Source organism: Chiloscyllium plagiosum, chromosome 1, assembly GCF_004010195.1.
Source record: "Chiloscyllium plagiosum isolate BGI_BamShark_2017 chromosome 1, ASM401019v2, whole genome shotgun sequence".
NCBI classification, from domain to species: domain Eukaryota; kingdom Metazoa; phylum Chordata; class Chondrichthyes; order Orectolobiformes; family Hemiscylliidae; genus Chiloscyllium; species Chiloscyllium plagiosum.
In genome coordinates this window covers 41,684,513-41,711,473 of record NC_057710.1, presented here as the reverse complement: position 1 = coordinate 41,711,473, position 26,961 = coordinate 41,684,513, and the positions used below count along the sequence as shown (strand labels likewise).

At 42.5% G+C, this 26,961-nt stretch overlaps 1 protein-coding gene across 9 annotated transcripts in view; it reads right to left on the bottom strand.

The window, feature by feature from the left end:
• The window catches only part of znf532 (zinc finger protein 532), a 217,562-nt gene that overhangs the window by 58,406 nt on the left and 132,195 nt on the right, over nt 1–26,961 (bottom strand). For all 9 annotated transcript variants that reach the window (XM_043679319.1, XM_043679397.1, XM_043679488.1 and 6 more), the window contains 4 exons: nt 21,620–21,798; nt 20,035–20,211; nt 7,257–7,419; nt 5,081–5,359 (listed from right to left, as the gene is read on the bottom strand). In XM_043679319.1, the coding sequence (XP_043535254.1) occupies nt 5,081–5,359; nt 7,257–7,419; nt 20,035–20,211; nt 21,620–21,798 (798 nt within the window). The remainder of the gene's footprint in view (nt 1–5,080; nt 5,360–7,256; nt 7,420–20,034; nt 20,212–21,619; nt 21,799–26,961) is intronic.

Genomic DNA, 26,961 nt, shown 5'->3' with positions numbered 1-26,961 from the left:
AAGTTTGTTGATTTTTGAGGGGCACTATTCTCTCTCTAGTTACCCTTTTGTCCTTAATGTATTTGTAAAAACCCTTTGGATTCTCCTTAATTCTATTTGCCAAAGCTATCTCATATCCCCTTTTTGCCCTCCTGATTTCCCTCTTAAGTATATTCCTACTGCCTTTATAATCTAAGGGTTCACTCAATCTCTCCTGTCTATACCTTACATATGATTCCTCCTTTTGCTTAACCAAACCCTCAATTTTTCTAGTCTTCAGCATTCCCTGCACCTACCAGCCTTTCCTTTCACCCTATCAAGAATATGCTGTCTCTGGATTCTTGTTATCTCATTTCTGAAGGATTCCCATTTTCCAGCTGTCCATTTACCTGCGAACATCTGCCCCAATCAGCTTTTGAAAGTTCTTGCCTAATACCAAATTAGCCTTCCTCCAGTTTTTCAATGTGGTCTATCCTTTTCCATTACTATTTTATAACAAACAGAATTATGGTCGCTGGCCCCAAAGTGCTCCCCCACTGACACCTCAGTCACCCTGCCTTATTTCCCAAGAGTCGGTCATGTTTTGCACCTTCTCTAGTAAGTACATCTACATAATGAATCTGAAAATTTTCTTGTACACACTTAAGAAATTCCTCTCCATCTTAACCCTTAACATTATGGCAGTCCCAGTCTATATTTGGAAAGTTAAAATCCCCTACCATAACTACCCTATTATTCTTACAGATAGCTGAGATCCCCTTACAAATTTGTTTCTCAACTTCCCGCTGACTATTAGGAGGTCTATAATACAATTCCAATAAGGTGATCGTGCCCTTCTTATTTCTCAGTTCCACCCAAATAACTTCCCTGGATGTATTTCTGGGAATGTCCTCCCCTCAGTTCAGCTGTAATGCTATCCCTTATCAAAAACACCTTTGGACTGTGGGAGGAAATTGGACCACCCAGAAGACACCTACGCAGACAAGGGGAGAATGTGCTGACTCCACACAAATATTCATCCAAGGATGGAATTGAATCCAGGTCCCTGGCTCTGTGAGGCAGCAGTGTTAACCACTGAACTACAGACTTCTTTCTGGGTGGTGTTGTCTCTGCAGGTGTGCTGTCTCAGCCATGATGGCTCCTCTTGTGCCTGTTTCTCTCCCCCTGCCCCCATCCCTGACCCCACAGCACCTCGCACTTGAAGAAAAGCAAAACAGCAACATCTGTGTAGAAAAAAGAGTTCATGTTTTGAGTCCAATGACTCTACTTCGGAATTGAAGGGGACTGAGAAAGGGTCGTTTTTATGCGAAAATCAAAAGTACTTCCAAATAAACCTGTTGGACTTTAACCTGGTGTTGTGTTTTTAACAGCACCTTTCAAGACAAATCAAAGTTAATGTATCTGCGTGGGCTTTGTCCAGGTGCTCCAGTTTCCTTGCACAGTGCAAAAGTGCGCAGCTTAGGTGGATTGGCCATGCTAAATGGCCGATAGTGTACAGGGATGTGCAGCTGAGGTGGGTTAGCAATGGGAAATGCAGGGCTACAGTGATAGGGTGGGGGTGGGTCTGGGTGAGATACTCTTCGGAGGGTAGGTGTGGCTTCGATGAGCTAAATGGCCTGTTTCTGCATTGTAGGAATTCTATGGCCTGGTCAATTATTGTTTCTAGTACTTCTTAGTTCAGATCTCCAGCATTCACAGCATTTTGCTTTTATATACCATTAATTACCTATTTTATTAAAACAAAATCAGCTGAGCATAGAACACAGAAAAACACAGCACAGAACAGGCCCTTAGGCCCATGATGTTGTGCCGAGATGTAATCCTAATGCAAAATATAGTACCCCTCAACTCACTGCTATCCATGTGCATGTCCAGCAGTCGCTTAAATGTCCCCAATGACTTCGCTTCCACCACCTCAGCTGGCAACATATTCCATGCATTCACAACTCTCTGCATAAAGAACTTACCCCTGATGTCTCCTTTATACCTTCCTCCTAATATCTTCAAACTATGACTTTTCGTACCAGTCAATCCTGCCCTGGGGAAAAGTCTCTGGCTATTGAATTTCCAGCAACTTCCATTTTTGCTCTTGATGGTTTTTATATTATTGACAAAGGGGGAGGATGACCAGTGCAAAAGACAATGGGAGTGCTTATGGTAGTAAAGGCGTGCTAGTTGTGACAAATAGGTGTTAAATCTTTGGTGCGTAAATTGATCAGCTATGCTGGGATAAAACCCATACATGGTGAGGTGTGGGTGTGTTGCAATTAAAATGGGGGCCAGTGTTTTAGCTCTGAAGCTGTTGAAGTCAGTGAGTCCCAAAAATTATAGGGTAGGTATACAGGTACAGCGTCTAACCAGAAAGTGCAGACCCATTTCCAAGCTTATCTTGAGCTTTGCTAGAATACTGAAGCAGACCCAGGGATGGAAATGGAGCATTTCTTGGAAAGGTAACACTGAAAGGTCAGATTCAGGTTGGAATGTTCCAAAGAAAATCAGCACTCGCTCATTCACATAGGCACTTTACTTGCTTCAGAACTCAGCATTGAGTTTAAGAACTATCCTCCATTTTGATGACATCCCCTTTCCCCATCACCATGTCTTGTTTGCATGAATTTGCCTATAGCAGGGCTCACGTATTTTTCTACTGCTCACACTTACCATTGCATTTTCATCGCGAAACCTCCTTTTGCTACCATTATTCATGGCACCCTTGCGATTTGTTGCACTCATTCATCTTCCTCCTTTGTCAACAGTATAAAAACCATCATTTTTCAGCTCCTTTCAGTTTGAAAGAAGAGTGATTGAAGACAATACATTAATGCTGCTTCTCTCTCCACACATGCTGTCAGACCTGGCAAGTATCTCCAACACTTTGTTTTTAATTTCATTGAATACTGGACACCAAACACTATCAACATCACTGATCAGTTGAGTTCCAATTTTAACAGGGAACAGAAATTGGTCAGGTGGGGTATAGGGTTGCAATAGTTTCTACTTAAAATATCAATCCAGCTCCTATGATAATAAATACCTGAAATCACATAAGGTGCTTTAGATAGTTGCCAACAAGCTCCTTTCAAGAGTAAAAGTCACACAACACCAGGTTATAGTCCAAACAGGTTTAATTGGGAGCACTAGCTTTCGGAGCGTTGCTCCTTCATCAGGTGGTTGTGGAGGATACAATTGTAAGGCACAGAATTTATAGCAAAAGTTTACAGTGTGATGTAACTGAAATTATACACTAAAAAGTACCTTGATTGTTTGTTAATTCTCTCATGTGTGAGAATGACCATGATAGTTTCACTTCTTTCATATGATAAATTACATTCTGTTTAACTGTAACAATTGGTGTCAGGCCAGATAAGATGTTGAAGGTGTTAGCCCCTGTGTTCTGTTGTCTGTGCCATAATGTTTAGACGGATTCTAATCTAAAAAGTGAGTTAACAGAGTCTTACATAGATTCATAGATTGAGCAAAGTACAATGGAACTGCAAGTACAAATTCACCCCACAAAACATATATGTATGTATGTGTGTGTCTGTCTGGGATGGGGGTTGTGAGTGTCTGTGAGAGAGTGTACATGGAGTCATACAAATGTACAGACACACACACTCCCACATTCACACATGCACCCTCTCACAGACATAGATCCCTTTACACTCACACACACATATATATATATATATATACTCTCTCTCACAGACACTCAGAAACCCCCACCCCACACACACACACACACACACACACAAACCCACATGCATGCACATATTTTGTGGGGTGAATTTGTACTTACAGTGTTACTTTGCTTAAAAACTGCATTAGTCCATTTTGCTATAAATTCTATGCCTTACAATTGTGTCCTCCACAGCCACCTGATGAAGGAGCGGTGCTCTGAAAGCTAGTGTACTTCCAATTAAACCTGTTGGATTACAACCTGGTGTTGTGTGATTTTTAACTTCGTACACCCCAGTCCAATACCGGTCCAGTCCAAATCATCCTTTCAAGATGGTATTATTGAGGTTATTGACTCAATTTTGAGACCATTATTTCTCCATTAACACCAGACAAGAAGACTCCAAATTAAGCACAGAGTGAAAAGTTTCCTGATGTGAATCCTAAATGTACTTCTCGCACAGTTGAACCAGTGACCCCTCAACTCACTATCAATTTTCTACTAATTAATTTCTCTGGTCTATCTTTCCTACATCTCTTACATCATCCATTGGGATACAGTTTTTTGTTGAAAAGCTAAATTACTCTGCCGCCGCACTCAAGAAATACTTACCCAGTTTACCTTACCTTGCTAGTTCTTGATCCCTTTGAAATTCTTCTCATAATACTCGTCACGATCCTTCCTTCAGTCTCTCCATGCTAACCCTCCCCATTTCTCTGCCTCTGCCCCACCTCCCTTCCTGCTGGGCAATGCTTGGTCATTCTAAACAACCCTGCAGCAAAAGATCACAAACACTTTGCCATCTTTGCACAAAACTATTCTAAACATTCCTAATGAAACCAAAGGCCACTGAAGTAATCCTTTCCTGATCGCAGAGCATCCAGTTACAGTTGTGGTTGCGGCTGACAAAGGTTAACTGCTCAGAATAAACCACATCTCAGCTGTTTGTTCTATGTGATATTACTAAACTGATGCTGCTATTCACTGTAATTATTGACCATGATCGACAGACTGATGTTATGATTTACAATGTGGCATCTTTAACTACACTTATGTTTGATTGGAGCTCAAACTTACTCTGCACTGCAATTCTGAAATATAATGAAATTGTGTATATTTATAATTTATAGAAATGTTAAATAATCCACGAGTTCTTCTCTATTTTGGAATGTATTCACAAATGGTTACCAAAAACAGCCCATCGAAACAACACAAACAAGTAGAGTGGGCATTAGAAATCTGAAATACAAAGAGCAAATGTTGGAAATACAGAAGGGAAAATTTCAGGTCAACGACCTTATATCAGCATTTCCTGTTTTAACATCTTAAATGAATTATTTGGTGAAATTGTCTCTCCTTACAAACTGAATTCCATGGTTCTCAGAAATTGATGCACGATTCCCTCTTATGCCATTTAATTCATACCTTTCCATGGTCTTTTTTCATGTGAGAAATGTAGTCCTCTCGTTCAGGAAACCATTCCTCGCAGTCTTGACACATCCAACCAGGGTTATTTGCTTTTGAGCGGCTCCCAGTTTTCCTCACAACCACCGAAGGTTTCTTCCCAAGCCGATCAGTACCATTAACAGCATTCCCGTCAGTTTTGTTCGGTCCCGCTGATGTAATTAATGGCTTTGTGACCAATGGTTGTTGAGGTCCCAGGTTGGGAGGACCCTCAATACTCTTGAGGATGCCATGCACAGTCTACAATATGAAAAAAAAAATGAGCATTAGAGATTGTCATTATTACATTTATTCTGCTGGGACAAAACTTTGGAGCAAAAGTTATTTAAAGTTGAAATATTTCAACATTCATATCTTGTGACCGCAACCACATGAAAAAGGATGGAGCCATTTTAAAACAAAACCCAGTGATCCAGCACAGTTGACCAATGCTACTAAATGTAGTGAATGTTGATTGTGGGTGACAATTTGTAAGAGAGTGCAATTTTACAGGTAGGGTGATGGTGGATGATGTGGAGGCAGTGCTGCGTATTGCTTGTGCCCAGCCTCCAGCCCAACATGAAACCACATGACTTCAAATGTATGTCCCGAACAATTATATGCAGGAGGCAAAATTGACAGGGTAGTTATGAAAATTCCATCTTTCAGGAAGAGGAAGTCTTGCCAATCTGATGAGCCAGCAGCTAAGTATCTCAACAGCATCAGAGATCAGTAGTGTCACAGCTGGACTACAAGCAGCCCAAAGGGGTATGTGGATGGTGGTCAATTTGAGAGGTAAATCCAAGCATCTTTATCAGAGGGGAGATCGACGATGCGGGGTGGGGGTTAAGGAGGAGGAATGTGGATGGCCGTCAAGATTTGGATGCCAGGGTGGAGTTGCTAATGGTGAGCTCAGGGAATTCCTCAAATGAAGAACGCCACTCCTTTCTCACCTATTCACCCGAGAAGGTGAAGTAGCGGTTAGCTTCCTTCAACTGACTTCCACAGCCACACAAATGATTGCGCTGGGGTGGAAACAAACCTTTAATTTGCCATTAATCAGCAGGTTATAGTCTCAATAGATCCAAGGTTAGACAGGTCCATTACATTATGGGGGCAATCCTGGGGGTGAGCAGAAAAGTGATGTGCAAGCCCCTGTTCAATCTCACGTGACCCCTTTCTGACTGCGGACACCCTGACTGGCAGGATCAGACATTACCAACTCCCCTACCAGTACTCCCAACTATCAGTTTAGACCCAGTGGCAGTACTCTCACCCCTGAATTGTAAGGCCATAGTTTTTAACACCATTGCTAAAACTCTAGCACATTGTCTAGGGTGGCACTTGAGAACTGCTTGTGTCAGGTGAGCCGCTTTTCAGATGAGATATTAAACATTTGCCTAGCTGAGAGTGTGGTGTTGGAAAAGGACAGTCAGCCAGGCAGCATCAGAGGAGCAGGAGCATCGATGTTTCAGGCATAAGCCTTCATCAGGAATGAGGCTTGTGAGCCAAGATGGGTGGGAGATAAATGGGAGGGGGTGGTGGGGCTGGGGGGGAAGGTGCGATAGGTAGATGAAGATGGGGTAAAGATGATAGGTTGGAGAGGAGGGTGGAGCGGACAGGGGGAAAGGAAAATGGACAGGCAGGACATTTCAAGAGTTGGAAGGTTGTATCGGGGGGGGGGGGGGGGGGGGGAGGTGAAATGGGGAAACTGGTGAAATCCACATTGATCCCGTGTAGTTGGAGGGTCCCAAGGTGGAAGATGAGGTGTTCTTCTAAACTAAAGCAGATGACTTGGTTAGTGTCACATTTCAGTCAGATCACGCTGTGCAAACATTGACTGTCATGTTTCTTTGCATCATCACCGTGACTACACTTGGTAAGTAATCCATCTGCTGTAAAGCTTGTTGGGACATCCTGCAGTAGTGAAATTTATAAATGCACTCCTTTTGCCTTTCTTCAATACTTGAAAATGAGCTGCTGAAGCATCTGGACTGAGACTAGCAATCCAAAAGGAACATTCAAGCCTTCATTAATCACCATAATTCAATATATCAGAGCAAATAGGCAGGAGTCTTAGCAACATTCTGAGAATGAATCTAACAAAATAATTTACCTATTTTCATTAGTAAATATATCATCAGTGGGAGGAATATACCTTAATGTGTTCCACCATCAGCTGCTTCTGTGCATATAGCAATGCACAATCTGGGCACTTGAAGACTGCAACTTTCTGCTTCGCAACATGTTGATCAAAATGGCTGCATAGCAAGGTTTGCTGAGTAAACACTGTGTCACACATGGAGCATTTGTAGATTATTCTAAAAACAAGAGGGGAAATTAGCATGCATTTTCCAGTACTTCAAGACTAGCAACTATTTTGCATCCATTTCTGTGAAAGAATGATTAGATATTTGAATTAATTACAGGCTGGGAACAATACTTTACAGCCTCATCTGTTCCATCACATTATTAAATTTAATTATGGCATTATTCTGGCTGCAATATGTCCAAACGTAATTATGATACGAGACTGCACACCAGGAAGAAAATGGTTCACATTCTCCTGATTTCAAAGCATGCAGAAACACTTCAATGAACTGCACTGTTAATTAATCATACTTTATCTTTCCCATCTATAAAGTTTACATCTAAGTTTTGTCTTTTCTTGGAAAAATACAGCTATAATTCGTTCCAACTGTTTCATGGGTTACTTAATTTAACTAATGCCAGTCTGAGACAATTGGATTTCTCACAGGGTTTGAGTGTTGATTTTTGTCTCAATGTTATGCTCCAGCTCAGTTACATGTATTTGGCTTTCAATTTCAACTCCTATGTTACCAACATACGAAAGGAGCAATGCGTGCCATTGACTGAACGTCCAGTGAACTTTTCTCAGTTTATACAGTGGATTACATAAACAAAGTTAGTTAAGCAAGATAAATAGGGCCAAAAGCTTACCTTACCTACCAATCAGCAAATACAGTAAATCTGCCTGTCATTGATAAATTGATAAATCACACTAAGATTTCCTATTTTGTAATTAAAGATGAGATTTTCAGATGGTGTCATATCTACCAATGTCAGAAAAAGCTTTACCATGTAATTGTGTGCTTTTTACCTCATGACGTAATTGGCTGCATAAATTACATGCGACTACACTTCACAAATATTGTACTGGCTGGAAAACACTTTAAATATTCTGAGATCGTGAGCAACTATACAAATGAAGGCTCTTCCTTTCCCAATGGAATTCAGGGAAAGCTGTCCATTTGAAATTGATTTGAACGGCTCTCAATAATCTTAACGTAATTGTTTGACTAAAAGATGAAATTATGTTGTGAGGAAAACAGTCTGGATACCACGGGTCTTAATTGCTAAACCATAAAATCAGTCTTGGCTCTAAAGCTTTGATCCTTCCGGTGAGACACTATTTTCAATATCATGCACCACTGATCACAAACAAAACGAAGGGGAAAAATTTACATCAACATTTTTCCAAAGCTCTTCATTCATAAACATTCACATCAAACAAAATCATGAGCTGACAATATTCTAAAATGTCAAGAATACAAATGGTTTTAATGGTTTTATTCTGGAGATGTCTTTATTTCACATTTTGATGATTCATTTGCTAAATGTCTCCAAGCAACCTTCTACCAAACAGGTACTTATTTTGTCATGCTGGCTTTACATCTTTGAATAGAACACATTTACTGAAAGTTAGAGGAGGACAAAAATGATCACTGCCATTTTAACCACACTAAGTTACACTAATATTTCCTATTTTGGAATTAAAGATGAGATTTTCAGATGGTGTCATATCTACCAATGTCAGAAAAAGTTTTATCATGTAATTGTGTGCTTTTTACCTCATTATCTACGCAAGAGATTTCGTGCACATAACTCGCAAATGCATATGGTAAGAGAGATGACAATTCTTCACTCTAATGGAGTTTTATAGGGCCCAAGGTTCTGGCACCATAATTAACAGTATCTGGACACGACATCAGACACTGCAAGCTGGGAACTGCCCAGAAGCGTGTGGTGATCATCCCCGATAGCTACAAGATACCTGTGAAGAAGCGAAAGCTGGCATCCGGGTTTAGTGACACTGACTGCTGCTGGAAGGATTCATTGATAGGAGGGACATCCTCTGCCCATGAGATTGCCCAGGAGGCCATCTCATCAAACCCAGTTGCCCTGGGTACAGATAACAATCCAGATCCGTGCTAGTAGTTCTCACACTGAAATGGCAAGCAGTGCTGGAGGAAAATGTCTGATCAGCAGTAAGGGGCAACTGGCACCATCATCTCTCTACCAGCTCACACTGGCAGGATCTTAACTCTGCCACTGCACAGGCAGCACAGAAAGGCACCCAGCCTGTCAGCCTCACATGGAGAAAGTGAGGACTGCAGATGCTGCAGATCAGAGTTGAGAGTGTGGTGCTGGAAAAGCACAGCAGGTCAGGCAGCATCCAAGGAGAAGGAGAGTCAACATTTCGGGCATAAGTCCTTCACCAGGAATATGCCAGGCATGATAGGACACACAATGACTCTCTGCCAATTCATGCCCTCAAAGTATATAAACACTTTATGCCCAGTGTGCTTCCCAATCAACACTCATCCACTTGCAAGGCTATATACCCATTCCATCATACTCAATCCTTCTCTTTATTTCATTGCAGGTAAACAGCAATGAAATCATAATTTTCATTCCTTTTGAAGAAGGAGCACTACAGATGGTTAATGAAAACCACAGCCTTTATTGTGGCACCAGAGTTACAGGAATAGACCTACAACCCATTAAGCAACATGAATATGTACAGAGGGCAAACACATTGATCCGCTTAAGCTATTCTGCAACTTCCATACCTAACTTTTTTTCTCTTCGCTTCTGCGGTGAATGTAGCATCCAGCGCTAGGCCCAGTGCAAGAAGTCACAGTCTGAGCCAATCTAAATCAGCAACACCTCTAAACAGGAAGGTTCTGAATGCTCAGGGACCCACAGAAAAGACATTCACCTGACCCTCCGCCAACATAGAGATTGTCACCTCAGTAGTTATATTGGCTACAGCAGTCCCAGGGACACAATCTGGGAGCACATCATTGAAACTTATCCAGAGCCAGTGGAGACAGAAACGTCCAAAGTCTGTCAAATCAAAGGAATGCTGAAGAGCAGACACCTGCTCAGACTCATGAAGATCATCTTCCTCAGAAGTTTCCTGTCATTCCTGCATATCCTCCTCAGCCAACACCTCCAAACTTTTGCAACTGAGGTTGTGGGGAGTGCAACATCACTATGATGCAGGAGATCTGGCCTGAGGTATAACACACCTCATTTTCATAAAGTCTATGATCTGTTCCACAATGGATCAGGTTGAAGCACGGACAGCGTTGTTTGTATCTCTCCTCGATAGTAGGCAGAGCACTTCCAAGACGTGTCTTCAACTGAACATGGAGGGGAGTATCCCTTGTCACCTAGCAACCATCCTTGAATGAGCCAAAAGTCTTCGAAAGTATCTGGCACCTGTGAGTGGCCCAGGGTGTGATAGTTATGGCAGCTCTCTGGATATCTTGTGCAGACTGCATTGACAAGCTGTTATGGTCACAAATGATTTGAACATTAAGAAAATGGAGTCCTATTCAGTTGACACTGACTGCTGGTTGATAATTGGGCACTCCAACTGCTATCTGGTTGCAATCAGTTGTATCCCGAACCTGTGGGAAAGCAGTAACTGTTGAGAATCCTTATGATACTGCTGCCTATATCCTGTGCCAAAGGAGGGCTCATGCAAAGAAAGCATCAGTGTCGTGCCAATGCACTTCTGAGGTGAAAACCAGAAATACCTCAGGGGGTTCTAGAACAATCCACAGAAAAAGAAAATAAGGGCAGCTGTTACCTTTATGTTTTTCGAAATGGGGTTGCCACCCAGTCTTTTTGACCAGAAGATCTATGGCTAGCAGCTGGCATACAGCTGTGACATGGTGGCTTGGAACATTCTGAGTCATCTGCAATACTGCCTCTCACTCATCACCAGGTAGCTGCACCTAAATGTGCTTTGAGCAAGAGCTCGTCTTTGACTCTTTATCTTGTTCCTTCTCAGTCGGCACACTGTTCAGCAGCTGCTGCTGTTGTTTTCTGTGATGGTTCCTTTAGGACTGCAAGATCTATTAAGAGTTGATCTGTGCATGGTCCTTTCACTTTCAGGTGATCTGTGAGAACATTAAGTGAAAAGCACAATCTTTGTAAAGGGTTGCTTTCCCCTAACATCGTTCCACATGAAACTTCAGGTATTCCCTGACCCTGTGTTAGTCTCAAACCTGTCCAACTGACATGCGCTCCACGTGATTCTGCAATGCTCTGATTCCTGACAGTTCATTGCCACCAACCGCACCAGAGCTTGGAGGCATCTATTCCAGCAGGATTACATTCTAACTATACAACACTCTCTACCTTTGCCAAGCACATTAGTAATCCTGAGCTAAAAAGGGTGGTCCAAGAAAATGCCAATGTGGCCAAGACATGATGCTGCTTCCATGAGCCAGCTCCCCCCCTGCCACCTCAACTCAAAAGGTACCACAGGAGTCCTCTCCAAGCAGCCTCCATTTTATATGTGAAATAGAGCAGCTGCTATGTGATATTTTGCAGTTGTTATGACATTGTGGCATCGCCAATGGGAACCATTAGATTTTATGTGACTGAACATTACTCCGTTGACTCTGACTGACCTGTGTGCACAAGATGCCAATCAGGCCATTCTCACTCAGTACTTTGGGACAGCAGGTCAGAATTCTATAGAAGGAGGTAGAAGAAAAAAGAAAGTCCAGTTTGGACTAATGTGACCATCATATTCTGAGATGGGACTTGAACCTGGACTTTCTGGCCCAGAGGAGGAGCACTACCATCGTGCTACAATACCCTTAAGATGAAAAGAGGTAGGTTTGTATTTAATCAACCTATTGGGAATGCAATGACACACTTCCATGACAGCTGGGATTTGACCCTGGACTTTCCAGCCCAGAGGGAGGGAGACGACCATCATGACATATGTTGACATGCTGGCTAAGTGGGAATTGAAGGCAGTTGTTTCACATTTATTAATCACTGAACTCCTAATTACTGGAGTAGCTTTTTAAATAACTTCACATTTCAGCCATTTCAGCTTTCTAGGGAAACAGGAAGGGGTGCTCTTACAGTGCAGTGGTAGTGCCCCTACCCCTGGACCAAGAAACCCAGGGTCAAATCCCACCTGCTCCGGATTAGGTTAGATTAGATTCCCTACTGTATGGAAATGGCCCTTCCGCCTAACAAGTCCACGCTGACCCGCCGAAGAGCAACTCATCTAGACCCATTCCCCCACCCTACATTTACTAATGCACCTAACACTATGGGCAATTTAGCATGGCCAATTCACCTGACCTGCGCATCTTTGGACTGTGGGAGGAAACCAGAGCACCTGGAGGAAACCCATGCAGACATGGGGAGAATGTGCAAACTCCCAAGGTGGGAATCGAACCCGGGTCCCTGGCGCTGTGAGGCTGCAGTGCTAACCACTGAGCCACTGTGCTCCAGTATTGTGTCATAATGTTTCTGAACAGGTTGTTTAAGAAAATATCCAAGGAGAACAGTTATTTACTCTTTTCACTGTTGGTGTTGCTTTGTCAATATTGAAAGCTTATTCTGCATTTTTGTTTTGATCAACACAGTGACTTGCAGGCTCCCTCCTTACCCGCAATTTCACCCTCCCCTGCCCACCCCTCCATGGCTCTTACTGTATCACAATCCCTGTTTCTCCAGTGACTGTGTCCCCCTCCCCTGCCCATTTCACTTCTGCTCTTTTTCTTTTAAACAATATTCTTGTTTTACTCCCCTTGCACGCCTGCAATCTCCCACTCAGAATGACCAGAAGTGACTTTAGCACAGGCCAGTCTCCCCACATCATCCCCACACCCCATAGTGCTAGATTCCACTCTACTATATTCGTTTACACTATGACTGTAAACATTCTCTCCATTAGCAAAGGCATCCAGGCCAGTCCCCAGAATTGACCTGCATACAGCATCAACAATGCTCAGAAAATCTCTGGTTTGTGTCTGATCTGGCCTCCTGGCTGACTGCAGCCCATTCCCAAAAACACTTTGCAGGACATCCCGACTGACAGCAACTCACCTCACCTGGACTGTATTTGAAGGATGGTCCTGACTGACCGAGCAGCAAGGCCTGGACTGATTTAGCTTGTCTTTCATGACTGATTGTGGCCCAATCCTTGGACTTAGTTTGGGTCAACTGCTTGACTAAGAACAAGGAAATGGCTGAGGAACTGAATAATTACTTCACACCAGACTATAAATGATCCAATCTCTGAACAGACTGTGATGGTATTCCCTGATGAACTGAGCATCCACTTGTTCCATTAATCAGTAAACACACCTTCGCTTTGTCTTTCCCACATCCTCATGTGCTGGGTTTGCTGTGTATGCAGCTGATACATATGATGCCTGTGCCCTTCACACAGACACTTTGCCGTTTCCGACAATCACGTGCTCCTGCCTTGATTTCCCCGCTGAAGTGTTCCTTTCTGCCACAAGCTGCTGCTTGCCTTCAGTGACCTGTGCCAGCTGTGAGACAAAAGCTGCTGCTATACCCTGACCATGAGTGTGTCAACTGTGAAGGTGAAGCTGATACATTCCCACTCTCCAGACTAACAATGGCCCAGAACATATTCTGCCTTGCCCCAATGGCAACACCTACTTGTGTTGTAAAGCTTACTACAAAAATATGAGACAAGGGATATGAGGAACATTTTTTATGGATACAGCTAAAGCTATGTATTTACCTGTACTGGAAGCAGAAACGCAATAGGTACTCACTAGGTTTGTGCGGTCGAGTATCTTGATTGTGAAGGAGAAGTTAATTTTGCAACATGTGCAATTATTGAGATGAAATGCATGCAGATAGATCTTTTGCCATCTAATGGCTAGAACATCATTTCATCGTCTGAGGAGGGAGGATTTAACTGCAAATGTTTGTCTCGCTGGTGAGAATCTGACGTTTGGACCCTCGTACATTATTATCACCAGCTTAGGGGTAGGAAAGACACACATAGACCACCTGGATGAAAAATGCACCATCGATTCAGTTTAGAAGTAAATTTTTGGTTTTCAGTGCTCAAAAACACAAGTATTGCTTTATTCCTTCAAATTAAATCACTGGTGTAGACAGTGATAGGAGCTTGGCAAACTATTTTACACCTCTCTCAATTTTTACTTGCATTTGAATTTGCTCACACATTTCACTTTAGCACATAAAATCAATATATACCCGAATCAATTTCTTTTCAGGAGCACTAGCAAGTATCATTTTTATTTTGGCTTCTAGCTGTAAATATTCCTGGAAGAATAATGTTATTGATTAAAAGACAGCAGATTGGTATTCATGATGTTCAGGTAAAATATTTATTTTAAATTAGCAAATATTCCACGAGTCAGAATATCAACTCAAGTCTTAAATCAGAGACTGAGAAGAGATGCTTCACTCAAGGGTGACAGGGAGGGGACAATACAATCCCACTATTTTGGACACTTATGTATGACTGGTTTACAGAAGCTTGGCAGTGGACTGTCTGTCTCATTTGTCATTTAGAGAATGTGGCATTGGAGGAGAGAGAAAAAAATCATACTGGAGTTCACCAAGAATCTGACATGCAGACTGAGGTTAAGGAAACACGTTCCACATCATTTTAATTTTCTGAATTTCATGAATGTTCCCAGGAGTGGGGAAATTGCTAAAGTCTACAATCAATGATAGGGTAATCAAACACTGCAAAGTTTCAGTTAATCAGGGAGAGCATGGATTTATGACACATAGGTCATGCCTGACAAACCTCAATGAATTCTTTGAAGCAGTGACGAAAGTAGTAGACAGGGGAATGTCTATGGATGCTTTTTATATGGGCTTTCAGAAAGTATTTGATGAAGCCCCACATATGAGACTATTAACTAAAGTAGAAGACCACTGAGTCGAGAGCAAATTACTGACTTGGCTGTTAAATTGGTTGAGTGGCAAGCGACAGAAAGTAGGGATAATGAGTAGGCAATCAAATTGAGAACTGCGACCAGTTATGTCCCACAAGGGCTGTGTTAAGGTCTCAATTATTCACTAGTTTATTGATTTTAACACTAGTTATTTATCAGTGATTTGGATAATTGAGCATGGGAAGTCATCTATCCAAATTTACTGATGATACAAGTTAGGTGGCATTGTAGACAATGTAGATGATAGCATAAAATTACAAAGTGATACTGACAGACTAAATGAATGGGCAAAACTGTGGCAAGTGGAGTTCAATGTAAGCAAGTGTGATGTTATTTATTTTAGAACAAATAAGGATTGGTAAAGATGCTTTCTAGGTGGTATGAAATTAAATACAGTGGATGTCCAAAGTGACTCATTTTGCTTGCATTTATTCATGGGAGGATGACATTGCTGGCTAGCCCAGCATTTATTGCCCATACGAAAGGATAGTAAGAGTCAACCGTTTTACTATGGTTTTAGAGTTGTATGTGATCCAGAGCAGGTAAGGATGGCAGTTTACTTCGCTAAAGGACATCAGTGAACCTGACGGGTTTTTCCTGACAATTGACAATGGTTTCATGGACATTATTAGATCCTTAATTCCATTTTATTATTGAATTTAGCTTCCACCATCTGCCATGGCAGGATTCGAATCTAGGTGCCAGAACATTACCTGGGTCTCTGGATTAACAGCTCAGCGATAATACCAGTGGGCCATCACCTTCCCAAACAGATGCAGAAAATAACCAAGAAGACGAATGCAATGTTGGCCTTGACATCTAGAGGACTGGAGTACAAGGATGCAGACATTATGCTTCAGTTGCACAAAACCATAGTTAGACCCCAGTTGGAGTAGTTTGAACTAATCTGGGCACCATACCTTAGGAAGGATATATTGGCCTTGGAGGGTGTACAAAGCAGATTTACAAGTGTAATACCTGGACTTCACGGGTTAAGTTATGAGGAGAGATTACAAATCAGACCTGTTTTCTCTAATATTTCAAATGTTAAGGAGTGATCTGATTGAAGTCTTCCAGACATTAACAGGAAAAGACGGTAGATAATGATAAAATATTTCCAGTTGGAGACTCTACAACTAGCAGGGGATTTCGTTTAAGAATTAGGGCCAGATCATTCAGGAGAAAATGAGGAAGCACTTCTACGTGCAAAGGGTGGTAGGTGTATCAAACTCTCTTCCACAAACAACAGTGGATGCCAGGATTCATTGTAAATTTTAAATCTGGATAGAATAAAGTTGTGTTAAGCAAAGGTATTAAGAGATGTGGGCCAGAGGCAGTTATCCAGAGTTGGGCCAAAGAGCAGCCATGATCTTATTGAATGCTGAAATAGGCTCGAGGAGCTAAATGGACTTCTCCTGTTTATATATTTCTATCTCAGCTTCAACTCCAATTTTCTGCCCACTCCCCATCTCACTTCAACTCGTTACCAATTTAAAATCTGTCTCGTCTCTTCTGGGAAGTTTATTCGGTATCCTGACATCCAACAAGTTCGGGGATAATGAATTCCACTGATTCATGACCCTTTGAGTGAAGTCCTGATTTTGAACACAGAAACCATCTTTTTTTAAGTTTGGTGGGGACAAGGTTTGGTCACATTTTGAGGAAGTGTGGTTCATGTGAGCATATATAAAATTTCAGCTTACTTCAGTCAGATCTGACTTTTGAAAGGATGGAGTGAGAACTTACAACTTGTGTATTTTAGACATACTAGAATGTCTTAGGCTGCTAACTTTAACTGTAACTTTTTGAAAGTTACAGTTACGTGTGTGGATAGACCTAAGGACATATTTGGAGAAGGAATGTGCCCTCAGGAAGATGAAAAGTGCCCTTAGAGATTGTTAAAAGTAAACATAAATATATATAAATTAATCTGAACTATCAAAGATTTTTAATTTCCTGGTTTTTAAAGTTTTGAAAAAAGACATGTCTGTAGTATTAAAACAGTAATGCTTGGTAATTCACTCTGTCAGTTGGCAAAGCCTGAGGACTTACATTATGGGATTTGTGCTGCATGCCTGATTTCATAACCTGTAATTGTCACAGTGAGGTGCCTGTTGGTTCTATTTGGTTGACAGCACTAATTCCTTATGATGTCTTGATGTATGGTTATGAATACCAATAGTCGCTTTCATAAGAAATTAAGTCTTGAAGGACATGAAATATAGCAAAAGAGTTTTTATTAATAGAATTAATTTTTGAATTCATCAAAACTTACTCAGCATGGTGGATACTTAGGTTGTCATGAAGAGGATAGGGCAAACGGTGATGGGCAGAGGGCTTGTGATGACATGACTTGGCACTAAGTTGGTTCAGGGGGAGTAATGGTGGGTATGAAAGGAGGGGTTTATGTTGGCATTGGGGTTATGAGGTGGTATTGAAGCTGGATAGTGGATCATGGCTTGAAATGGGGATATGAGGGACCAAGAGGCTGATAGGTTGGTATGGATGGAACATCAGGAGTGTGTGGAGGGTGATGGCTAGAATTTATTTTGTTTCTTTTCAGCAGCTTTGACAAAGTCCCAGATCACAGTCCACCTAAAGCCCCAACAGCTTCCTCCAAACTCTTTGTGGGGCAATGGGTCCAGCTCCAGTTTTATTATATTTATTTGTGGGATGTTGGTGTCACTGGCTGGGCCTACATTTCTTGCCCAACCCTAATTACCCAGAGAGCAGGCAAGAGTAAACAATGTTGCTGTGGGTCTGGAGTCACCTGTAGGTAGATTTGGTAAAAATGGTAGATTTCCTTCCCAAGAGGACATTGCTCAGCCAGATTAATTTTATGAAAAGCAACAGCAACTGCATGGTCAATATTGGGCTTTCTTTTCAATCCTAGATTTTTGCTGAATTCACATTTTGATCTTCCATGGTGAAAATTGACTCGTGTCCTCAGAATGCTGACCTGGGCCTCTGGATTAATTGCCCAGTGACATTGCCACCGCCTCCCCTGTTAACACCAATGGGCTGAGAAGTGGCAGATGGAGTTTAATTCAGATAAATGTGAGGTGCTACATTTTGGGAAAGCAAATCTTAGCCGGACTTATACGCTTAATGGTAAGGTCCAAGGGAGTGTTGCTGAACAAAGAGACCTTGGAATGCAGGTTCATAGCTCCTTGAAAGTGGAGTCGCAGGTAGATAGGATAGAGGAGAAGGCGTTTGGTATGCTTTCCTTTATCGATCAGAGTACTGAGTACAGGAGTTGGGAAGTCATGTTGCGACTGTACAGGACATTGGTTAGGCCACTGTTAGAATATTGGTCTCCTTCCTATCGGAAAGATGTTATGAAACTTGAAAAGGTTCAGAAAAGATTTACAAGGATTTGAGCTATAGGGAGAGGCTAAACAGGCTGGGGCTGTTTTCCCTGGAACATCGGCGGCGGAGGGGTGACCTTATAGAGGTTTACAAAATTATGAGGGGCATGGATAGGATAAATAGGCAAAATCTTTTCCCTGGGGTTGGAGAATCCAGAACTAGGGGGCATAGGTTTAGGGTGAGAGGGGAAAGAAATAAAAGAGACCTAAGGGGAAACTTTTTCACGCAGAGGGTGATACGTGTATGGAATGAGCTGCCAGAGGAAGTGGTGGAGGCTGGCACAATGATATGGGCCAGGTGTTGGCAGGTGGGACTAGATTGGGTTGGGATATCTGGTCGGCATGGACCGAAGAGTCTATTTCCATGTTGCACACCTCGATGACTCTATGACCTATCTGCTCAGACTGAAAACTAACTGTACACAATCCCTTTCCCAAGTTCAGGTGGTAAAGCTGGCAACTTTGCTAGATTGGGTTGGGATATCTGGTCGGCATGGACCGAGGAGTCTATTTCCATGCTGCACACCTCGATGACTCTATGACCTATCTGCTCAGACTGAAAACTAACTGTACACAATCCCTTTCCCAAGTTCAGGTGGTAAAGCTGGCAACTTTGCCAACTCTGTGCTCCTGTTTCAGGACTGAAAATAGCTGGAATCTTCCATTTGTGGCATGGCTCTTGCCTGCCAGCTGGAAAGTGGGTGAGAGCCTTAGGGCTGCTCTCTCCAAAGGGAGGTCCAGTCAACTAATTCCAAGGACATTGGTGGGCCCTCCTTTGGATTTGACTTCCCTGGAGCAGAAGTCCCACATGCCAGAACCACTGGAAGTAGTGATTGTATGGGTGGCAGTGGAGTGGTCAGGAAGCTCAGGCAGGCATGACCCTCAGCTGGCTAATCCCTGCTCAATGTCCATGCCCTAATTGAGATCTCCGACCCCCAGTTCCCCAGTACTCCATCTGACAAGCAGCCTGCACAGGTTTGCCTCTGCGAGCTGGATAATCCTAGAGGTGGTGGGCTAAGGCCCTTGAGCGATTCTTTATTGGCCCCTAAGCACAACAATCAGTAGCATGGAAAGGTCAACTAGAAACCTGCCCAACCAGAACTTAATATTGGCAGGAGTGGGAAAGCCGCAGGGATAGAGTACATTACCATTTGCCCTGATGAAGCATCCTACTCACCTCTACCACTATCACATCTGGCAGCATAACATTCCACCCAATGTGTTAGCTTCTCCCTGTGTGCTAAGGAAACTAATCTTAGTCTGCTCCAGTGCCACATTCCCTAAATGAGGCAAGCGCCAAGCAGCCTATAGCCAAGCTCTTGCTGCGCAGAGGAAAACTGCTGATTTAATTCATCTGGAATTGACCTAAGGCACAGCCCCACTGGAATCTGAATTGAGTTTGTTTCAACTCTGTTCACAAAGGACAGAGTTATAACAGCAATAAGATTTTACATTACAGAAGTGCTGTGTCACAATAAAAAAGTATATTTTTAAAAAATAAATTCATAGCAAGCATGCTTACAGAACTTACTTAGCTTCTCCTATTTTGATGCCTGGGTGCTGTGTGTAGGCGTGTGAATGAGTACTCGGTGCCGACTTGAAAGCCATGGGGCAGATAGGACATTTGTAGAAGATCTCGCAATGAGCACCTTGGATATGAGATTTCAGGGCAGCTAGGTCAGCATAGACAACACCACAATGTATACAACTGCAAGAAGAAAACAATCACAATTGAAATACGCAGTTTAGCTGAACAGTAATATTTCGTACATAAAGAGATCAGCATTTAATTTTCCCAAGCACTTACTTTTGTTGCTAGAGATATGAGTCTAAGCTATTTCTCTTATGGATTGGGATCACTACCTGTGCTGACCACCCCCTATCCTGTTTTCTCCTATGTACAAACAAACAAATTAGGAACAAAAGTTAGGCCTTTCATCCCTCAAGCCTGCTCTGTAATTAGATAAGATCATAGCTAAAGTGATTGTAACTTCAACCCACTTTCCTAGCTTTCCCTGATAACTTATGAAGCCCTTACAAATCCAAAATCTATTTTCCTCTGCCTTGAAATTATTCAATAACGCTGTCCCTTCTGATCTCCAGGCAAGGGAATTCTACTGACTCATGACCCTTTAAGAGAATGAAATTCTCCTTATTTAATTCTTAAATAGGAAAACTCTTTTGTTTAAACTATACCCTCCAATTCTAGTGTCTCCTGTGGTGAAATATCATTTTGGCATCCATCCTGTCAAGCCCATTCGAGATCCCATACAAGAAGATCACCTCTCATTCTTCTAAATGACAATGAACGCAGGCCCAAATTGTGCAATTTTTCCTCAGAAGAAACCTCGCATGTGGGTGAGGTTATCAGTGAAATGAACCTTCTCTGATCTGCTTCAGATGCAATTTTGTCCTTTCTTAAATAATGAGACTAAAGCCATATACAGAACACAAGTTGTGGGCTTACCAATGCCTCAAACAACTCATCCCCACTTTTATGTTCCATTCCCCCTGCAGCAAAGATCAACATTCCATTTGCCTTCTAATCACTTACTGTATCCACATGGCAATCATTTGCAAATCATGTGACAGGACACCTATATTCCCCTGTACCTCAGGGCTCTGCAACCTCTCTTTCAATTTAAACAAAATTCTGCTTTTCCATCCATTCTTCAAAATAGACAGGTTCAGATTTTTCCACATTATGTTCTACCACACTTTTTCCCCAATCACTTAACCAATCTATATTTATTTGCAGCATACCTGTAAACTCTTCAGAACTTTTAATCCTACCTGTCTTTGTGTCCTCAGAACATTTAGGAAGTATTTTGATTCATTTTCCCAGCCATAATCAAAAATGAAAGAACATTCAAAACCAATTGTTATCCTATCTGTTTCAAATACAAATTCAAAGTCACAGTGCATTTTGTGCAAGTTAGATGTTTTAGTTGGCTTTCTAATATTTTGGAGTGTACAATCAAACAGGAGTGATAGATTGGTGGACTGGATGGGCAAGATTGAAAGGAAGGAAATAAAAGTGAATCTCAACCCAAGGTAGGTCAATATTTTAGAATCACAGTAATAAACTAATAGAGTAACGCAAACATACAACTAACCGGTATCCCACTTTACGGGTGTAGTGCAGGCAATTCCTGGTGACATGGGTCTGAAAGTGCGAGGACCTGCATATCGCTCCACATTCCGGACATGTATATGGAGACTTGTGTTGATGTATTCTTAAGTGCGATGAGAAACTGCACTTGTTGGGAAGTAACATCTGGCATATGTGACACGTCTATATTGTAGATAACACACAAACATTTGTAATTAATAATACAGGACGTCCACCACACGACAGATCATCTTAAACTATCTGACAACAGTTTGCACCTACATATTATCCTTAGAGAAAAGCATCTCAGACTAATTAGATGCAAACCTAGGGGAGAGGATATTGGGATGGGTGCTCAAATGCTTGGTCAAGAAATAGGTTTTAAGGTGAGGAGGAGGAGCTTAAAAGAGCAGGTGCAAATAAGTTGAGGGTGGAAATACCAGAGAATACAGCAAAGAAGCTGGATGCCACAGCCTCCAGGAATGGAACAAATGCAAGAGGAAAGTATGAGATTAGAACATGAAGAGAGCTTTAAAGGAGGAGATTGCAAAGCTTGGATAGATTATAGAAATAGAACAGGCAAGACAGTTAAGGGATTTAAATACGTAAGTAAGATGTTTAAATATGAGGTTTGAGAGTGTATGGGGCATAAGAATTGCAAAGTGGGTCAGGAAAAGCAGTAGTTGTGCTTGAGCAGAACTTGATGTGATTTAAGAAATGAACAAGAGTTTTAGATGAGTGGAGTACAAGATGATGGGGTGCTGAGTGATGGCAAAGGCATGAAAAGGAATTTTAGTAACTGGATGAGATAAAAGTGGACAATGTTAGAGGTTTAACTAGTCAGCATTTATGATAGTAGAGGAAATGGATCTGAATCTCAACTTAGGATGAATAAAATACTGAGGTTGCAAACAGCCTGGTTTACCCAAAGACTCTAGCTGGCAAATAGAACAGAATCTGTATCAAGGGGCAGAACTTGCGGCAAGTGTTGAAAATGATGGATTGGTCTTTCTAATGTTTAACTCAAGGAAATGGAGACTCATTCCGACAAGAAGCAATGGAGATGTCAAGCAAAGATGGATGTCATTATCCTATATGTGGAAAGTAATTCCTTGTTAGATGAGGAATATGAGGAGACTAAAAGTGGACCCTCGAGCATTCTACCGTGCAGGAGTGAGAAGTGAAACCATTTCAGATTGCAGGTGTGTGAATTGTGATAAGCTGCTAACTATTAGTTGTTGGTTCTGGTGCAGGTAAAGCCGACTCCATCAAATGATTGTAACAAGTAGTCTCATGCAAGTGCACTCAATCAAGGGCCAAAGTGAGCACAAGGCAAATACCAATGAATGTTAGCCTGGAGTTCAGGGGAGGTGGATACTAACTTTTCGGTACTGAAAGTGGCTGAGGAAGAGTGCCTAATCTGCAAGCGTGAAAGTAATGGAGCAGAGGATGGAGTGGGCTCCAAGGTTATCTCAAAGCGGATTAGAAGCTTCGGTGCAGGAGGTAGAGAATGGGAGAGATGTTCTGTGTACACAGAGGGCCAATAAACCGTGCAGATAGACCCTGCAAAGGCTTTGAATCAGCCAGCTGCTGCTCGCAGTCAAACTCCAGTGCTGCAAGATATTCAGTGATGTCATGAGTGGCAAGGTTGATGAATCCATCTTGAAATGCCATATCCTAGCAACTGAACGATTAACCTCACGTACTGCTCAGTTCACTAGACCCCCATCACCAACAATCTCAATCACAGCTCATGTCTCATATTTGTAGCCTTACTTTGCCCTGACACATTTTGCACTGCTACAAGTTTCTCACCTATGTCTCATAGCTTGCACACGCAGCCAGTTATTCAATCTCAATAGTCACATCACCCAAGCGGGTGGGACTATACTCACTGAAATGCTTTCCTCTCTCTTGCATGACAAAGTATTGCAAAACTAGAGGTGGAAGGATCAAGCTAGGCCTAGCGGCATATGCCCATAACCAAGTAAGAAACAGTAACTGTAGGCACTAGAACAACCATCACAGAAGCTATGGCCAGTATTGGGTCTGAAATCATTGAGGCTGGCAGTAAGTTCATTTCTTCTTACCCTACTTTCCCAACTTCCCATACTCTCCCACTACTAGGTTCAGATGAAATAAGCATGCACCCTCTTTGTTCCTTTCATCCACATGCTAAATCTTACTCTTTTCAGGCAGTGGTGGAAGAGCAGAGAGACAGTGATAATAAGGAAAAATCATCACTAACTCTCAGTCTCTGAGCTCATGGCTGCGAGTGTTACGGTGCATACTTTACAGGACTGCATACAGGCTGGATCTACACATGATAACACACTGAGGACAAATGGGTGGCAGGCAGCTGCCCGTTCATTGGAGAGCAAAGTTTGTCTTGATTTCTCCTCCAGCGGACTCCGATGAGGACTTTAATGGGATGGTTATCAAAAGAAGGTGGATGGATGTAAAGATTAAAGTGCCTGGTGTGTTGGCAGGCCTTACAGAAAGCCTTCACAAATATCAAAACATGGAGCAGTTTAGAACCAAATGGCCATAGGACCTTGTGGAAGGCATGGAGTCCATTGTCTCCATTAGGAAAGTGGCAGACAGCTCCAGCTAGAAAAACGGACAGACCCATTTGTGATGCATAGCTTCCATTGTGACACAATCAGAAATTATCGAATGTCAGAGTGCTGCAATGGATGTTCAGACTGTAATCGTACATACTGGACTTGCTGCGAAACAAGTCTAAACAGCTACCATTTTGGCTGCAGATATAAGTATTTGAAGAGGCCCAGTAATCTGCACTTCAGCACCATGTCCTGGGAGTGGTAGTCGTACTATGGAGCATGACCTTGTAGCCTTCCGTCCAGCATTGGTTCTTCCAACACAGCTACGTTGCCAGTTATAGAGTCATACAGCAGGGAAACAGATGCTTCGGCCCAACTCAGTGGACTTCAGTAAGGCATTCAACAAGGTTCCCCATGGGAGACTGCTTAACAAGGTTAGATCTCATGGAATACAGGGAGAGCTAGGCATTTGGATACAGAACTGGCTTGAAGGTAGAAGATAGAAGGTGGTGGTGGAGGGTTGTTTTTCAGACTGGAGGCCTGTGACCAGTGGAGCGCCACAAGGATCGGTGCGGGTTCCACTCCTTTTCATCATTTATATAAATAATTTGGATGTGAGCGTAAGAGGTATAGTTAGTAAGTTTGCAGATGACACCAAAATTGAAGATATAGTGGACAGTGAAGAAGGCTACCTCAGATTACAACGGGCCAATGGGCTGAGGAGTGGCAGATGGAGTTTAATTCAGAAAAATGCAAGGTGCTGCATTTTGGGAAACCAAATCTTAGCAGGACTTATACACTTAATGGTAAGGTCCTAGGGAGTGTTGCTGAACAAAGAGACCTTGGAATGCAGGTTCATAGCTCCTTGAAAGTAGAGTTGCAGGTAGATAGGAGAGTGAAGACCTTTATTGGTCAGAATACGGAGTATTGGAGTTGGGAGGTCATGTTGCGGCTGTACAGGATGTTGGTTAGGCCACTTTTGGAATTGCGCACAATTCTGGTCTCCTTCCTATCGGAAGGATGTTGTAAAACTTGAAAGGGTTCAGAAAAGATTTACAAGGATGTTGCCAGGGTTGGAGGATTTGAGCTATAGGGTGAGGTTGAATAGGCTAGGACTGTTTTCCCTGGAGTGTAAGAGGCTAAGGGGTGACTCTATCGAAGTTTACAAACTCATGAGGGGCATGGATAAGATAAATAGGCAAAGTCTTTTCCCTGGGGTCGGGAAGTCCAGAACTACAGGGCATATAGGTTTAGGGTGAGAGGGGAAAGATATAAAACAGACCTAAGGGGCAACATTTTCACGCAAAGGGTGGTGCATGTATGGAATGAACTGCCAGAGGAAGTGGTGGAGGCTGGTACAGTTACAGCATTTAAAAGGTGTCTGAATAGGAAGGGTTTAGAGGGATATGGGCCAAGTGCTGGCAGGTGGGACTAGATTGGGTTGGGATATTTGGTCGACATGGACGAGTTCGACAGAAGGGTCTGTTTCCGAGCTGTACATCTCTAGGACTCTATAACTCAACTACACTGACCAGACATTCCCATCTGAACTAGTCCCATTTGCCAGCATTTGGCCCATATCCCCTTAAACCATTCCTATTTACATAACCATCCAGATGCCTTTTAAATGTAATTGTACCAGCTGCTACCAGTGCCTCTGGCAGTCATTCCATACACACACCACCCTCTGCATGAAAAGGTTTTCTTCAGGTTCTTTTTAAATTTTTTCCTTCTCACGTTAAACCTATGCCCTCTAGTTTTGGGCTCCCCCACCCTAGGAAAAAAGACATTGGCTATTCACTCTATCCATACCCCTCATGATTTTATAAACCTTTATAAGGCCAACCCTCAGTCTACAATGCCCTGGGTAAAAAGTCCCAGCCTATTCAGTCTCTCCCTATAGCTCAAACCCGCCAGTCCTGACAACATCCTTGTCAATCTTTTCCACACCCTCTCAAGTTTAACAACATCCTTCCTATAGAGGGGCGACCAGAATTGTATGCAGTATTCAAAAAGTGGCCTCACCAATGTCCTGTAGAGCCATAACATGATGTCCCAACTCTGATACTCAAAGTTCTGACCAATGAAAGCAAGCATGCCAAACTCCTTCTTTACCATCTTATCTACCTACGACTCCTCTTTCAAGGAACTGTGCACATTCACCCCTACGTCTCCTTGTTCAGCAACATTCCCCAGGGCACTGTCTTTAATTGTGTAGGTCCTGCCCTGATTTGCCTTACCAAAAAGCAATACCTTGCATTTCTCTAAATTTAACATCATCTGCCACTCCTTGGACTATTAGCCGATCTGGTCACGGTCCCATTACACTGAGATAATCTTCTTCACTGTCCACTACACCAGCTACTTTGGTGTCATCTACAAACTTACAGATCACTCATATATTCACATCTATATCATTGATAAAAATGTCAAAAAGCAGTGGACCCAGCACCAATCCTAAGGCACATTGCTGGTCACAGAACTCCAGTCCAGAAAGCTGTCCTCTACCACCTCCTTCTGTCTCGTACCTTCAAGCCAATTTGTAGTGGTCTGTAATGGCCTTGCAAGGTGGTTGCAAACAGCTCCGAATCACTCCCCCTGGATCCCATGAGATCTAATCTTACTCACCAGTTGCTGTTTCCAGATTAGTGGTGCTGGAAGAGCACAGCAGTTCAGGCAGCATCCGAGGAGCAGTAAAATCGACGTTTCGGGCAAAAGCCCTTCATCAGGAATAAAGGCAGAGAGCCTGAAGGGTGGAGAGATAAGCTAGAGGAGGGTGGGG